Below are 16,589 nucleotides of genomic sequence, written 5' to 3' on the forward strand. Positions count from 1 at the left end.
ATATTGAATTAAACAAAAAGAGTCCTGGTTGAAGTCAATTTTGGATAAATTAATTTTTAAACAAGTTACAACTATTTGGATTCAAATATAGAATTTTTTATCCAAATTTACCAACCATATGCAGCTAATAACCCTTGTATAATATCGAATCAGATTCGTGACGAACATTTTTAAAAAAATCCTGGTGCCTTTTTTTAGGACGAAATAAAATTCTATTCTTTTGCAAGCGATATTTACGCATTAATGTAGATATAAATTTCCTTTTTTCAAGAGATATTGTATGGCCAAAGAAGTTCTCATTTTTGAAACCATGAAGAAAACGTTACAGTAAGGGGTTGGAACGTCACAATAAAAGTATTTTAAAAAGTTTCTTTTACGTTAAATACAGAATTTTAACATTATTTGAATCAGGGATCGAAATAAACAACTATCTTACGTTCTGGAAAATCTCTGATCAAATTTATTTGTTTCGTTTAACGAAATTCGTTTAACGTTGTTCATTTGTACATGTGTGGAATTTTTATGAAAAGAACTGTTACTCTTTGGAAATATTTTAAAAAGTGTTCTCATTTAACAGATATTTAAAAATCTGTTCATTAAAAACTCCATCGAAACCAATTCTTTTGGAGCGTTTATTAAAAAAGTTGACTTCTTTATTGTAACTTGCGTAAACAAAATTTACCAATGTTCTATGCTTATAATTATTATTAAAATTTCAAACTTCTTTTTCTTCAATATTTGCATTGAACAAGAACAAAGAGGAAATTAACAAAATTCCAAACCAATTGGGTTCATGAAGCGTCGGGCAAAAATTAAAATTTTATTTTATTTCATTTATATGGTGGGTGGGCGTAATGTGTACTTATAAAGTGATTTCACAAATATTATTGTTCTTGGATTCTGATTATCAGTGTAATATATTAGTATTTAGATTTACTTTTAATTCTCGATATATCGACTGTCACCACATTCTTTTAAAGAAATTGCAAATTAATCCCTCAGGAAATGTATGATATTTTGTTTTAAGAAGTTCAATTGGTTCTGGCGAATAATATCCGTAATGTTTTCTTCACGTAAAAATTATTCTAGTAAACCTTGTGTAAATGCTCTGAAGTGGCAGCCGATGTACGCAGCAAGTAGAAACACTGAGCAATTGTCAGACACAGTCCATACGAAAGCTGTACTCAATGGTAGTGGTACTTGATGTTAAATAAACATTTTATTATTAACATTATTATTTTTATGTCTTTATTTTGTAAACATTGGATCCATACAACTAAAAGTATAATACAATACTTTAAAATACTATAAAGTACAATACAACAGTTTCTACAATACTGACAATGAATAAAGTCAAAATGAAGTGAAAGGTCTTTTAGCACCTGATCTTCATGAAGGAAATAATTGCATTCTGACTTTCTCTGCTTTCATTATTACATGAAGGATTACTTGTTTTGATTTTCTCTACTCCCATTGTTATATGAAAGATTTCTTTTCTTTCCTCTAAGCTGGTGATTATAGTTTTAAATTGTGAGGAAAAGATTATAACTCGCACGAAATATAGTTTAATTTAAAATCAACCACTATTAATCTCGTATTAAGTTTTCAACGATTTGTTTTTGTTAATGTTTCGAATGTCTAACAAAGTAGATTAGTAATTATGTATAATACAGATGAATTAGATTATAACGACATATTAACTGTATCTTAAAAAATTGTAATCTCAAACCAGAAATGTTATAATACAAATTAAAATAATAATTCGACGGAGTAATAAACAATTGACCACGAATAGTTCATATTTCTACAGGGTGCTTAAAAAATGTTGTACTCTTTCGAAAGGGGTGATTTCTGAGGTGATTTGAAGTAACTTTTTCCTTTGCGAAAGTGTTTTGCGCGGCATTGTTTTCAAATTATTATCGAAAAACCCGGCCAGTGTCAACGCTACGCTTAGCTCTAGCCGCGCTCTGATTGGTCCATGATTTTCGTTAATAACTCCTTAACACTAAACCTACCGACATTTTATATATACCTATTTCTACCGATGGCGGTCAAATGACCGCTTTTCAAATAAACGTTATACTCTTTTCCAGTTGATTATAAATAATACAGAATTTAGCATAGTCAATAAAACACAAAATAATTATCATGTAATAATTAAAAAACATTTATTTTTTCGCGCTTTAGGAATATACATTTTTAAAAAGAAGACTCGAAACTGAAAAATTGTAATGCCGCGTACAGAGCCAGTGCCAGAATTTGAATGATCGTCATTTACCCTCGTGGGTTACCAGCAGTCGGCGCTCTGTACCCAGCATAAAACAAACTGTACATAAGCACATGGCGTGTTCCTAAAACACAATCGGATGACATTTTCTTGGAAAACAAAATTAGTAGTAAGTTTGAGATTTCAATGCAGACAACTTTATAAAATTTTATACATTTTCCAGCGGTCGAAAGACCGCTCACGGTAGATAACGGTAGAGTACATATGATTATCAGGAAAAACGAAAGAAGAAGAGAGATAGATATTAAAAAATTAAGTAGTTACATATTATCTATAAAAGTCGTGCAGTAAGTTCAAGAAAAATGAAAACCTGGAATTTAACAATTTTGATTAAAGTCTCAAAAGCGGTCATTTGACCGCTCTGGTAGGTTTAGTGTTAATAAAGCCGCGCAGAACATTTTTGTCAAAGGAAAAAGTTACTTCAAATGACTTCAGGAATCACTCTTTCAAGAAACTACAACATTTTTGGGACACCATGTATAATTCTATTATATATTTATTATATTATTAACAATAATTTTTTGTTTTTTTTTCAGGTATGGTTTCAAAATCGCAGGGCAAAGTGGCGAAAATACGAGCGTTTGAAAGAAGAGCAGAGGAAGAGAGAGGGTGGCGGTGGAGGTGGTTCACTCGAAACACCAGGCCTAGCACCACCATCGTCTTCATCTGCAGGTCCAAGTCCTACCGGTCACGATCCTGAAGGTATGATTTTAAATAAAATTAGATTGTAATAATTATATGCAGTTCTTCTGTAATTTCTCAAATTATACAATTTTTCAATTAAATGATGTTCTATGTGGGTAAACTACTTTGAAAGTTTATACATCTTTGATGGACATACGTTTTAAATAAGTTGAACATTTTGGAAAGCTCTTCAACGAATATATTCGTTCAAAGTTATCGAGTTTTTATCGCGGATTTGACTTAAATATGTTATAAAGTTAGGATGAATTCGTTAATAACAATGGTAAATATTTCCATGATCAAGCTCTTGCAATTATATTTCAATAAAATTTTATGCAAAAACCAATAAGAATCGCCGTATCGTATACCGTATATTGTCAATAAGTGTTGCCTTCATATGTTTTGCGGGAACTGTGGATTATTTTCGTCACGCTTAGCTACTTATTTTATTCTTTTTATGATAATGTTCCCACCACGAAACAAATCACAAGAAACAAAATACAATATCCTTAAGAATATCATATTAACCCATATGTCAATAATCGGGTACTCAGGTACCCACTTTCCATTTCTTTTTCAAATTATTGTAGATTGTTGAATTCGTAGATGATCAAAAATTTCTAATTTGAGGCATAAAAATAGAAGCTATAAAGCGCAGCGTCTTTGTAGAAAATATTGGTTATTAACATAGGGGTTACAACAATTAATTTTCTTAGAATATCACCCAAACTGATTCGCAAAGAAAATCCGAAGAATATGACATGAGCATAAAGTATCTTCCCCTTGGGGGCGCGAGTATTAATGTATAATAAGAAAATGCGACAAGCGAAAGAGTGGAGGGACCGCATTGACGCCAACCTGCTTTCTTGTTCGAAAAGGTACAACGAACAGCAACGCCCCCGACGCGGAGGACGTCGGTCCAGATGGAGCTGGAGGATCGAGAAGCCCCAGCACGACTTCCGCCTCGGTCAGTCCGCGGCCCCAGCAGAGTCAGCCGTCCCTGGGTGGCGTCTCGACGCCACCGCCAACCCCCATAAGGGCGCCACCGCCACCACCTAGCACCGTGGGGGGCCTTGGCCCACCCGCCGAGAAGTGAGCTTTTAGCTTCGTTTGTATTTACGTCTTTAGGAAATATCTTCCTTCCCCTTTGGACCCCTCCTGCCTCCCACAACCCCCTCTGCACCGTTGACGGCCATCTAAAGTCACTCGCGATTCCACGGTGCAAGCACCGCTGAACACGTCGGCCGGATGCTTGATACGCGCCATTAAACCACTCCTCGTAGCTTCCTCCGGTTCCCGACCCTCTTTCACCGTCATCCCACACCCTACCCCACCCCACCCCCTCCTACACCGACACAGTCGCCACCCACTACCACCCGCAACCCTCCTGCAGCGTTCCCACTCGTCCCGACATAGTCGTTGCCACTCGTATAATCGCGATAATCGTCGCCTCGTTAAATCACTATCGGACTCCTCTTGCGTACAAACACGGATTCCACGAGATCTTACGCTTCGAACGCCCCCCCCCCCCCCCGCGATTTAAGGATGACCGTTCGCATTTACGACCGGGACTTAACGGTTCGGATGGAACACCGCTCGAGGAACATCTTCTGGTGGTGTTAAGGTCTTTTTCCATATACTGTAGATCCCCGAAGGTCCAATTGTATTTTCGAACGATTCCACATTAGGATAAGAATGTCAACTTCTAGAATCGAACGAACCCGCAAAGTCTGAGTAAAGAAGCAAAGTCATTTGTCCTTGGACAACGTACGTCACCGTTATTCAAGGCCTCACCCCTAAAATCTAATTAAACCCACGTCATTGCAAATGAAAGGTCGAATGGTCTACAGTCTACTGGAATGGACTGTAATCGAACTTCGACAGTCTAATTTATACGGTGTAACCTAAAAAGTGAATACGACATTATAGGAACGCCCGAGTGTCCATTCGATTTTACAAAATCCCATATATTATTCCCTAAATGCTACTTTTTTACGAAGATAAATACCGCGCGGCAATATACAAATTAACTAACCAAGATTCCCGTTGAGCAAAAAATTACATCAGAATTCCTGAAGTGTGTTAAAAATGAAGGTGGTGCTACAACTTTGCACTGATTCTGAAATGTTTCTCGCTTTCATCAACATATGTATACATATGTATACTATTGTATACACAGCCAACTTCAATATTTCACATATCTGAAGTTCGTTATTTGTCATGCTTTCTCATATCATGTATACAGGGTGATCAGTAACTGGTGGTACAACCGGAAAGGGGGCATTCTATATTCAAAAAATAAGTATCAATGATAACAAATATTGAATAAAATTTATTCGTACCAGGGTTTGTTTTTGAGAAAATTGACTATGGACATCTGCCAAGTCATGAACAGACACGTCAGATAATTCCTATCCAATAGTATGCACCCTCACCGAATTTTTAAACTCGATTTTTTCGAATATAAAGCCCCATATGAAAAAATGTTATTCTTATTTTCGACTTATTTTTTTATTTCTCTTCTGGTTGTATCACCAGTTACCGACCACTCTGTATACTCGGTTTTCGGGAATTATTCTTTCAAAGTTAAGAAATCTTTAAAGTATGGCGCTACAGATATGCACAGCAGTGTATTATTATGTGTACAAGGTAAACTCACTGTTTCGGCAAAACAGTATGATGAAAACATTCGTGTTATGTGAGGATAGTCGAACATCAGTAAATCGTATTAACAAATATTGCGTTATAGGACTACAGTTTTGTCCCGATATAAGACGAAGATTCGCGATCGGCTATCGCCGTATTTCGGATCAGGGTACTTATGCGGCTCAACTGGGCTGAGAGTGAACACGGAGAATGAGCGAGAGACTCGAATGTAGTGGCAAAATATAAAATGGTCGACCGAGCAGCGATTGTACACAATCCTTCCTCGGAAAATGGTAGAATATGAAAGGATAGAATATGATTGATATAGTATCATATTGATAGAATATTGATTATGTAACAATGATAGAATATACAGTGACGAGCAAAAGTGTAAACACACTTCGCTAGTTTTACATAAAACGTGATAATACAACCTATTATTCAATTGAATGATAAAGATTAGGTACTAATAATTGCAAAGTGACTAGGATAAACAAAACACAGCAGTTTATTTTAGTTAATATTAACAATATACGGAATATTTATCGAAAATAGGGGTTGAAATCAATTTTTACAGTTTTGCACTTTAATTGTGCTCGTCGAAATAAAGCTTTAAATTAATAGGTCCATTAGGTTTTTAGGTCCATTTTCCTTTACTTTTTTGTACTGCTTCTAGCCTGCATGGCATACTATCTATTAAATTTTTAATAATTTCCGGCTCAATGTTGTACCATTCTTGTTCTGTCCTTTTCCACAATTCATGAACACCTGAAGGTGGATTGTCATATTTTGCTAGCCTTCTCTTCACAATTGACCTCAAATTTTCGATTTAGTTCATATCTGGACTTTCTACTGGCCACTTCATCCGAGAAAACTATTGATTCCCTAGCCAGGATTTTACTACCTTTGCAGTATGCTTAGGGTTCCCGTCTTGTTGAAATAATACTTCATCTTCAGCAAATTCAATAGAATTAACAACAGAAGGTAAATTATTTTGCAAGATATTTAAATAATGCTCTTTCCATATGATACCTTCTATCCGAACTAAGGGACCAACACCCTTATGAGTAAACCAACCCCAACACATAATTGAGCCACCCCCAAACTTCATAGTTTGTTTTATGCTACTTACTTGATTACTATTTTCGGATGATGTCCAGTACCAAGACCTTCCATCAGATTAAAATCTATTAATTTTTGTTTCGTCAGACCATATAATTCTTTTCCAATCTTCTGTTGTCCACTCTTTGTATGTGTGAGCAAATTTTTTTCGTAGCTTAACATTTCTGTCTGAAAGAGCTGGTTTGCGTTTCTTTTCTTTTGCTTTTAACCCGATTCTCTTTAAGGAGCTGCGAATGGTCCATTCACTTGCATTTACTCCAACGTTTTGAGCCGCGATTTTTGGAGTTTTATGACTTTCAGACCGAAGACGATGTGCAATTTCACGTGCAGCTCTGTCAGAAACAAGTTGCGGCCTACATTTTCTTGAAGAAGTTGACTTCCATACACACTTCCATTCACATTTCCATAGGTTTTCTTTATTCTTGCAACCATCGTATGACTTACACCACATTTTACTGCAATTTGCTGTAGTGAAAAACCTTTATCACACAATGAAATGATACTGTTTCTTTTGTCTGCACTAAGTGGCTTCATCTTGACTTACGCGTGTCACCTAACTTTCAAATAGGAGAAAAACTGTTTAAACACCAGTCTAAACGTGTCTTACTACAGTTGGCTATCAGTGTTTGTCGACAATTTCATTTCCCTAGCATTTGTGTACTATCTTAACCAATTCTGATGAAACGTGCAAAACATTGCTTCAAATCCTTATTTTTGTAAAATATTATATATGTTGTTAATATTATCTAACATAAACTGTTATGTTTTGTTTATAACAATCTCCATATAATTATTATTACCTAAACTTTATCATTCAATTGAAAAATAGGTTATATTATCACGTTTTATGCAAAACTAACGAACTCTGTTAACGCTTTTGCTCGTCACTGTATATATGAGAACAATTTCAAAAGAAGAAGAGGGAATAGCGATTTCTTTATTTCGGGACAAACATCGTCGCCTTGTATCAGATCAAAACTGTATCTCAATTTGTACGCCTCGTTAGAAACTATGTTTTCAGAAAACCCTGTTGAGTGCACTATGAAGATCGTTGCCAGAACAAGCGTTGGTAGAGAACTCGTTAATCTCTCCAATCGAATCCCCTGTTCGCAGCTTCTCTCCATTGCGAAAACTCAAGTAGAAACGCATCGATTCCTCTCCCTACGCGACCATACTCAGCCTACGAGAATAGCAAAAAGCGCAAGTTGAGACGTGGGATCCCCGGATTTCTTTTCTCAAGACAGTATTCAGGCGGTCGTTCTTTATAATCCCAGACAGTGCCCGACTGGAATCGAATGGGGAAGGTAAAAACAATGTCGAAAAGGTAGACACACGGGATATACCTACTTGGCGGCGAGTGACTCGAGTCAAGATGGTGGAGCAGGGCGAAGAACACGGCCAGGGCGAGAGCGTAGGGGGTAGAAAAGAGCAACAGAGAGAGAGAGAGAGAGAGAGAGAGAGAGAGAGAAAGAGAGAGAGAGAGAGAGAGAGAGAGAGAAGGGGGGTTGAGAGGCGAAACGGTACGAAGATACTCCTTCGCCGTCTCCGCAGTTGTAATTTATTTAAAACCGCTCGCCGTAAATATATCCTCATCATTTATTCAGGGGCTCGGCAGTTTCTCGACTGCGGGGGTGTACGCTTTTGCGTTTCTCCTTACCGTACCAACCAACCTAGGAGTCTCGCTCCTTGCAGTCGATTCGAGGAACAGGGGCGGATCTGGGGTTACTCGGCTGGAAGGGGCTCGTCTTTCTTTTACCTCGCGTCTTTCTTGTTTTATGGTAACGTTCTTAGCATGGGATTTAAATTACACGCCGGAGAACGTAATCTTGAGTGGAATTGGTTTCCGCCCGTCCCCGGTAACGATCCGTTTCCCTAACTACGCGTCTATCCTTGATGCTCGTCGAATTTTAATACCATGCATACAAGTTTATTGTGACATGCGGCTCCACCGCACCGCCGCGTCGCGTCGCGCCGCCTCGGTTGATTTTCACGGTTATAGTCTTGAAATGCGATTTCAAGGCTCGTCGATTGTTGCGCCGCTTTCTTTGCTTCGATGTTTCTTAACACATTGAACACCAAAGTAGAATTTAAAGTGAATTGGATTCGGCAAATTTTAAAGAATATTTAAAGACAGGTTATTTTTTCTTCGATTCGCGTCCGTGAACGTCAATACTAATTTAACGTGGCTGGGTTGGTCACGTTGCGCTTGGCCAACTTCGTTTGGAGAGTACGATTGGAGTTATATTTAATTCACGCAACCTCTTGCGAACTTACACTGTTTCACTTTGGAGGTACATCGCGGATGAATCATCCTGTTTTGGGAGAACGGGTTCGAAATAAATATAGGAAACTCTTCGCTTGACGAAAACAGTTTGTTGCCACTCCACTACTCCTCTCCTCCACCAGCAAGCAGCTCAATTCACGCGGCTCCGGAAAAATGGAAGCTGGATTATTTATATTGTTCACTGCTCGAATTCAATTCATTAAGTCCCAAAATGTCGGCAAGTAAAGTAGTGAGTCTCGAGATTGAATTAATAAGCTTAGCTCTGATGGAAGTATGTAAAGTATTAGAAAGAGAAAAAAACGTCGTACTTGTCGCTTGTCTATAAAACCGATGGATAAAATTCGCTTACGGGACCAAGAAATTTTTAACTTTTTTTTATACGACCCTGTAGATTTTGACGAGAAAATGTAAAACATCCAATTTTTAACGTTAGGAATCCACCGGTTCAAAAGTTATGCATGTTTAATGTTGGCCGATACATTCACTGAGAAACGAGAGTTAGTCGTTTGAATCTAGATATGTGCCATTTAGAGAATTTTCAAATGATAACGTAACTTTGATTTAATATCTTTACAGATAGCTAAGATATAGTATATAATGACACTATTTTTATGAACCGAAAGTACATCATGTATTGCACTCCAAACATTCGTCGAACGTCCTGAACATTTTACAATTGATTTTGAACATTCACATAATTATAATATTACAAATCATTACTCTTCGTTGGCCCGACATTGAAATTATTATAATTTAAGAAAATTTCAGTTTCAATTTTGTGAAATCGAAATTGCGTGGGTGTAAGCAGTAGTTCACAAGTTCACTCGACGGTTAGTAATAAAGCGGATGAAGGAGTTCCGATGCCATTGAATTTTAAACAAAGATTTTAATGGATTCTTATTACGCGAAAGTGGCTGCTTCTACGAGGTTATGTTCTACTTACCGATGTCGTTAAGAACAGTAAAACGATTATTGAATGTGATATAGGCTGTTGAACTAGTATTATGAAACAAGTAAAGTCATCCGTGTTTTAAGAAACGCTTTAACTATTTTATCGTCTTCGCAGTCTTCATAAACACCATCCACTATCTACGAAAACTTGAGGAAGTTCATTAATGCCTCTCCTTTTTACGGCTTACTATAACTATAAATCAGATTCTCGCTGCAATTCTCATTCCTTGCTCATTTATAGAAATTGAAATAACTTGATTAACAATAACATTACGCAATATAATTACTTATTTACGAAACATGATCCTATATCTTCTCGGTAACACGAAAGTAGAATTTATATTAAAAATACTCTCATAACATTTAGATTGGCAAAAATAAGACTATTAATAAGATTTCATTAATATATCAATATTAATAAAATAATTTTAATAGCATAGTAAATATTACAAAGTTATTGTTGACTATATGCAATTTTTAATATACATATATTAATGTCTCATATTATTGAATAATTACAAGGCATTGTAATTCCTTAATTTTTTTAGAATATGAAAATATACTTTATCAAAATGAGTGTAATCAATTGATATTGTTTAAGTATAATGCTTGTTTATTACATTTTTTAATCGCAATGACAACTGAAATCGTAAACTAAAAAGCCACTTCTAGCTACATATGTAATTTAATCATTTTTTTCTGGATTATTTTTTAACACATATAAAGTAATCGCATTGCTTACCGAATAATAATTGGAAAAATGTGATGTTACATGTATAATATGCCTGTATGACATTACTAGCATGGACTGTTTTTAGAAGACGGATCAAGGTTCCACTCCATTATGATCTTTGAATAATTTCACTTATTAACCCCTTGCCTTACGATTTAATTTCCAACTGTGCGGGCCAAAAGCGATACCAAGGTCGGTCGCGCGCAGGGACATACACAGCTTGACTGAGCGTTCGAAACTGTACAAATCGCAAACTTCCTAAGATTAGTTGATTATTAAACAAAAAAAAAGATTTATTGTTGCAAATTGAATAATACATTAATAATAACATTTTTATTTTAATACAAAAATTTAGTAATATTCATGTTTGGCCCGATAGATAAACTTACGACGCCTCTGAGGCGTCTTATTCATGTTTGGCTCGATAGACTTACGACGCATCTGAGGCGCCATTGTAAGCTAAGGGGTTAAAACAGTCTGGGTCAAAGACGACACCTAGTCCGTTAATTTCTCTTTCCGTGACCATGAATGACCTTGAATAATTATAGTCACTGAATTCCTAATAAAAGTGACTATCATTGTAGGTGTTTAAAAGATGGTGGTTCCATTTAAAAAATGAAAGTGACCTTAATATATCTAAAAAATGACATAAAAACAAAAATTTTTTGGTATCGTGTCAGCCCCATTCCACCATTCAACTTTGTCCTTAAGACATTTAATGTATCTTCAAAAACAAGAAAGTAAATTACGTATCTTCTAAACTATACTGATAAAACAGGTGATAACCACATTTGTTTACGTAGAGTGGCTCTCGAAATTTCAGAGTGACCTTCCTTTTTCAAATAAAATTGTAATTTATTGCTGTTCAAATCTCAGTTTCGTTAAGTATTTAAAAGTTGTTCCGTGTCTCCTGCATGTGAATGAACAACATTATTGAACCGTTTCATATAAACCAATGTAGTCGCTAGTACTCCCATGTGAATGCAACTTTTATAAATAGATAAACGTTACAGAAATGTCCGTTAGACCTACCTAAGGATTTAGTTTATTTCTGTCGTGTCCGGTTTTTACTTGAAGGGAGAAATCAACCCTTTCATCCGTGCCGGCCTTTTCACGTAAGTGCATGTAAAGGGCAAACGACAAATGATATCAAAAAATGACAGAAGTCAAAGTTATATCGTATATAACACATATTCGTACATAAATCTGTACGAAAAATCATCTTTTCTTTAATGTAGAAAAATGTAAAAAAAAATGTAATGTGAAATGTAGAAATGTAATGTTGTTTATTTTTCAAGAAATGTTGTGCACAGATTTATGGGCCGAAAGATACGATATAACTTTTACTTCAACTATTTTTGGATATCTTTCGTCGTTTCCGATTTATATGCATTTACGTAGGAGGACCGGTTCGGATGGAAGGGTTGATTTCTCGCTTCAAGTACAAAACGGGCACGATCGAAATACGGCTAAATTGTTAGGTAGATCTAACGAACATTTGTGCAAAGTTTCATCAAATTCAGACAGTGCATCAGTCACCGGGGTTCCATTGTAAACGTGACCGTCACTTGATGTCGCCAGATTAAGACTTGTCTCCCGCTCTACCCTTCTCCTTCTACGCCGTCATTCTCCCACACTTCCGCCACGGCCCGGTCACGTGACGCGTCTCTGTCACAATGTCACGTGACTAATCCGGTAATGACAGAGAGAGAGAGAGAGAGAGAGAAAGAGAGAGAGGAGAGGGGGGGGGGGTAACTGTATTCCCCTCAAATTCCTCGGTCTGACGACACTGCTGCCATTAAAATGCCGAGGAAAAATTGTTGACACTTATAACATATCCAAAAATCATCGAAATTGGAGGGTGGGTAGGATTACTATTGTGCAGAATTGCCCGCTCGTACCATCCGTCCTGAGACACCCAGTACGTATTTGCCGTCCCCGTGTGTGTATAACCCCCTAAAATTACTTGAACGCTGACAAGTTCACCGTCGATGCAGCGGAGCATGTACGCAGAGAAGTTGGCGCGACTGAAAGCGTACAAACTGTGTAGATATCACGGTTAAACGCATAGAGTCGAAGACATTATGTGCGTGTATGTGAGAGGGTGAGTAGGATGGGAGGCAAACCTGCGCGCACGTAAGATACACGCTAGGCTACGCGGCTAATTGCCGTTAATTATCGCGCTTACCGCAGTTCAGGCATCCCTGTCTACGCTTCTACCGGTGTCTTCCGCCTCCTTAAACCCTTCACCACCCCCGCATCGAGCCATCTTGTCGCGGTTTCCCGCTCTCTCCCCTCCCCCAGCTCTCTCGTTCCATCGACGAAAATCTGCTCCTATTCCTGTTCTCCGCGTCTTTCAGACTCTACCACTTCCGCTTCCGTTTCCTCGTCACGGCCTAGATACTATCAGTACTGGTTCTCGTAAGTTTTCTTTTCAGATGGTATACATTATTTAGATACTTTACTCCACTGCTTCGCTACTAACGACGCACACACGCTCTAAAAGGAGTACTCGCTGAGGTATAACCCGGTTTATCATGCGATCTGCTGCGGATCTCCGTGGATTTATGGCGTTTACGAATTTACGCGGTTACATTGACAAATCTCAGCGATCTTTCTATATTATTCCATGTAGAAATTGATTCAAACATGAATCGGTTTCTAAACCAGATCACATTCAAATACACGTTTAATTCTAATGTCTGGTTAAACATATCTCAGCCGTTTAATGCTTGAATTTATGATACAAACGTAACATTCTTCTATATTATTATTATACATTATAGAATTTTTACTCAATACCTTACTAACCAATGATTAAGTATTTTTTGTTAAACTGGTTTTTAACTGGTTTAGAGGAAAACTAATCATAAAAAGTTTCTGTGTACATGCTAATGGATTGAATTCAAATATTAAATCTCTAAAGAATCGAGTGCAGTGAAGAGGAAAATAGTAAAAATAGAAGAAATCATTATGAAAACGACTGATATTATTAGGTGTATAAATTGATTCGGTGCCTTTTCTCTGATCTGGTGTGACACCTTTTTGAATGTTTTCTAGGTAATGTTATAACAGGAAAACATGTAATAATTCGGATGCAATTGGAATGGTCGATACGAGATAAATAGAATTTTGCACAATATAAATTGTTTGAACAATTATTTGACCAAATACAAGATGAAATGAAAAATTATTTGAATTTCATTTGAAATTTTTAGCTGTTCAAATAAACTAACACATTGTTATTTCAAATGACTTGTAGCGAGATAAAACCAAATATTATTATAACGATTAATTTTCAAGTAATTCAATTTGTTACTGTACAAATCCAGTACGTTTTACAGTTTGTCAAAACTGATATTTCCATAAAAAAGAGTCCCTTACATTCCCCATAATCCCCCTAAACTTTCAATTACACATTTTTCGCGGAGCGGCTGATATTAAACAGCTTTACGCGTTTCGGTATTAAAGGTTCGCTATTTGCCCCTGCCATTACGTTTGTATTTCATCTTTAATATACTTTTTTCATCATCCGTCCCCGAGAACTTATTTTCCTACCCCTCCGCTCCCGACGATCTCTTTAGTTCCACTTAAATCTCCCGAATTCGTATTTTTCTTCGAACTGCTCTATCTACTTGTACATGTTTATCCGCCATCGTATTTCCCGGTTTACCTCCTTAGCTGCATCCTTCTCCGTCAGATTAATCACCATCCCCGTTCCGTCATAAATTCGCTGCATCCACAGTACTCTGTCTCGTTCTACCTCTCGCGCGCCGTCTGGAGCTTCACCCCCGACTTGTTACATTAATTAAACAATATTTGCGATTAATATTTGAGATAATCATCAGCGCCTCGAAGCAGCTTCTGCTGGCTGGCGGAGGATGCGGAATATCGCGCGTGCTAATCGGGTTAGCGCTTTCGTGGGCCCTTCTGCTTCCCTCCGTACCCTTCTTCAAGCCGCTCCCTTCCCTACCAAACTGTACTGGATACGAAATATTGTAACCCCTTCTTCGACACATCAAACGAATCGCAACTGCTTCACTAAAGGGAGATCGAGTTCGATAAGAGATTAAGAGACGTGCAACGAAAGACGTGGAAATTTAATGGAGGCCTAGAAACTTTTGCGGAAACAGAGTTGATAATATTGATCACTATACTGCCGGTCTTCATACAAAAGAAAAATGGGATACGAAGTGTTGTAACCACTTCTTCGACACATCGAAGAATGATCTGTAATTATTTACAATAGCGGATTCCTCACCGATTTCAATGATCTTGAAATATGTTAGTAAGGTCATTAGTGTGAACAACTTTTTCCTATACATGAAAACGATGGTCGTCCGGCAGTAACATGTATAGGAAAAAGTTGTTCAGAATGATGACCTTAATAACATATTTCAAGGTCATTAAAATCGCTGGGTTTAGTTCGTTTGGTTCGTCCGGCGGTAACATGTATAGGAAAAAGTTGTTCAGAATTAAGCCCCCAACAACATATTTCAAGATCATTGAAATCGGTGAGGAATCCCCTATTATAAATAATTGTACGCTCTTCAGTAATAGTAGCATATAAGATCCTACGTAGAATAACATTTCACCAATTTTTGCTTTACACTTTAAGTAAACAGATTCTGTTTCGTGTATAACGTCATATTTTAAAGAAATACATCTCACAAACGCACAGAAAGAAATCAATTGTTTTACAGTATGCAAAAATAGTAAATGAGTGAATTCTTGCCTTGAGGAACGCCTGAGGGTTAAAGGGAGATTAAGGGACGCGCAACGATTGACGTGGAAATTTAATGGCGGACTAGACACTTTTAAAGAAACAGAGTTAATAACACTGATCAATAGACTGAAGATATTTATGAGAAAGAAAAATTGTCTACCTCAATTGCAACAAATTAGAACAAAATATAAATCTATTTTCTTGTTTAATAGATCCAATAGGTTTTCTCTGTCTCTGACCTTGAATGACCTTGGAATAATTATTGTCACTGAATTCCTAATGAAAGGGACTATCATTGTATGTGTTTAAAAAAGGGTGGTTCCATTTAAAAAGTCAAGGTCACCTTGATATCTAAAAAAATGACATAAAAACAAAATTTTTTTTGGCATCGTGTCAGCCCCATTGTGTAAGGAATTTAAACAGACAGAAAGCATAAAATCATTTATGAACAGCACGTCTTTCTCCGGTATCCGACCTGACGAGACTGCTCGTCCTTTTATCGTCTCGTTCGTTTTTCGTTTTTCTACGTTCGTTTTATCAATAATATGAACATATGAGTATTTGTATGAACAATATATACAGTGACGGATTAAATCTTAGCTTACAACTGTACCATTCAACTTTGTCCTTACCATATTTTACGTATCTTTAGTAATAACAAAGATATTTGAGGTGCAAACTTTAGGTGACTCACCCTGTATATATAAGGCATGGACTTCGTTACTTTCCCAGCTTCGAAATCGGAGAGGAAGTAGTTTTTTTCTGCAGTTTGACTCGTATCTTATTATATATATAAGAAAAAGTTGTTCACAAAGTTGTTTTTCAATATATTCAAACATCATCGAAATCGGAGAGCAAGTAGCTTTCTTGCAGTTTCACAAAATTATGAAATAAAAGAAATATATTTAGTGACGTAAATCTTCTTTAAATTTGGATTTACAATTTAAAAAAAAACATAGTGGCACCAGACAGTTTCAAAATAGATTGCATTGATTTCAAGAATAATTATTTAAAAATTTAATAAGGTGTAAATACACAAGCTTCGCAATTTCATTTTTGGATACTCGAGAATTGAATTCAATTTTTATTGTACATTTACTCGTTGCTACGAAAAACGCGCAAGGTTTTCGTTGGTGAAAAGCCACTTAATTCAAGA

The 16,589-nt window shown here is 36.7% G+C and overlaps 1 protein-coding gene across 2 annotated transcripts in view; it reads left to right on the forward strand.

The window, feature by feature from the left end:
• Drgx (Dorsal root ganglia homeobox) overlaps window positions 1-16,589 on the forward strand; it is a 124,847-nt gene that overhangs the window by 101,676 nt on the left and 6,582 nt on the right. For both annotated transcript variants that reach the window (XM_076786930.1, XM_076786937.1), the window contains 2 exons: window positions 2,824-2,989; window positions 3,850-4,063. In XM_076786930.1, coding sequence (XP_076643045.1) covers window positions 2,824-2,989; window positions 3,850-4,063 — 380 coding nt within the window. The remainder of the gene's footprint in view (window positions 1-2,823; window positions 2,990-3,849; window positions 4,064-16,589) is intronic.

This window comes from Halictus rubicundus, chromosome 1, assembly GCF_050948215.1.
Source record: "Halictus rubicundus isolate RS-2024b chromosome 1, iyHalRubi1_principal, whole genome shotgun sequence".
NCBI lineage: Eukaryota > Metazoa > Arthropoda > Insecta > Hymenoptera > Halictidae > Halictus > Halictus rubicundus.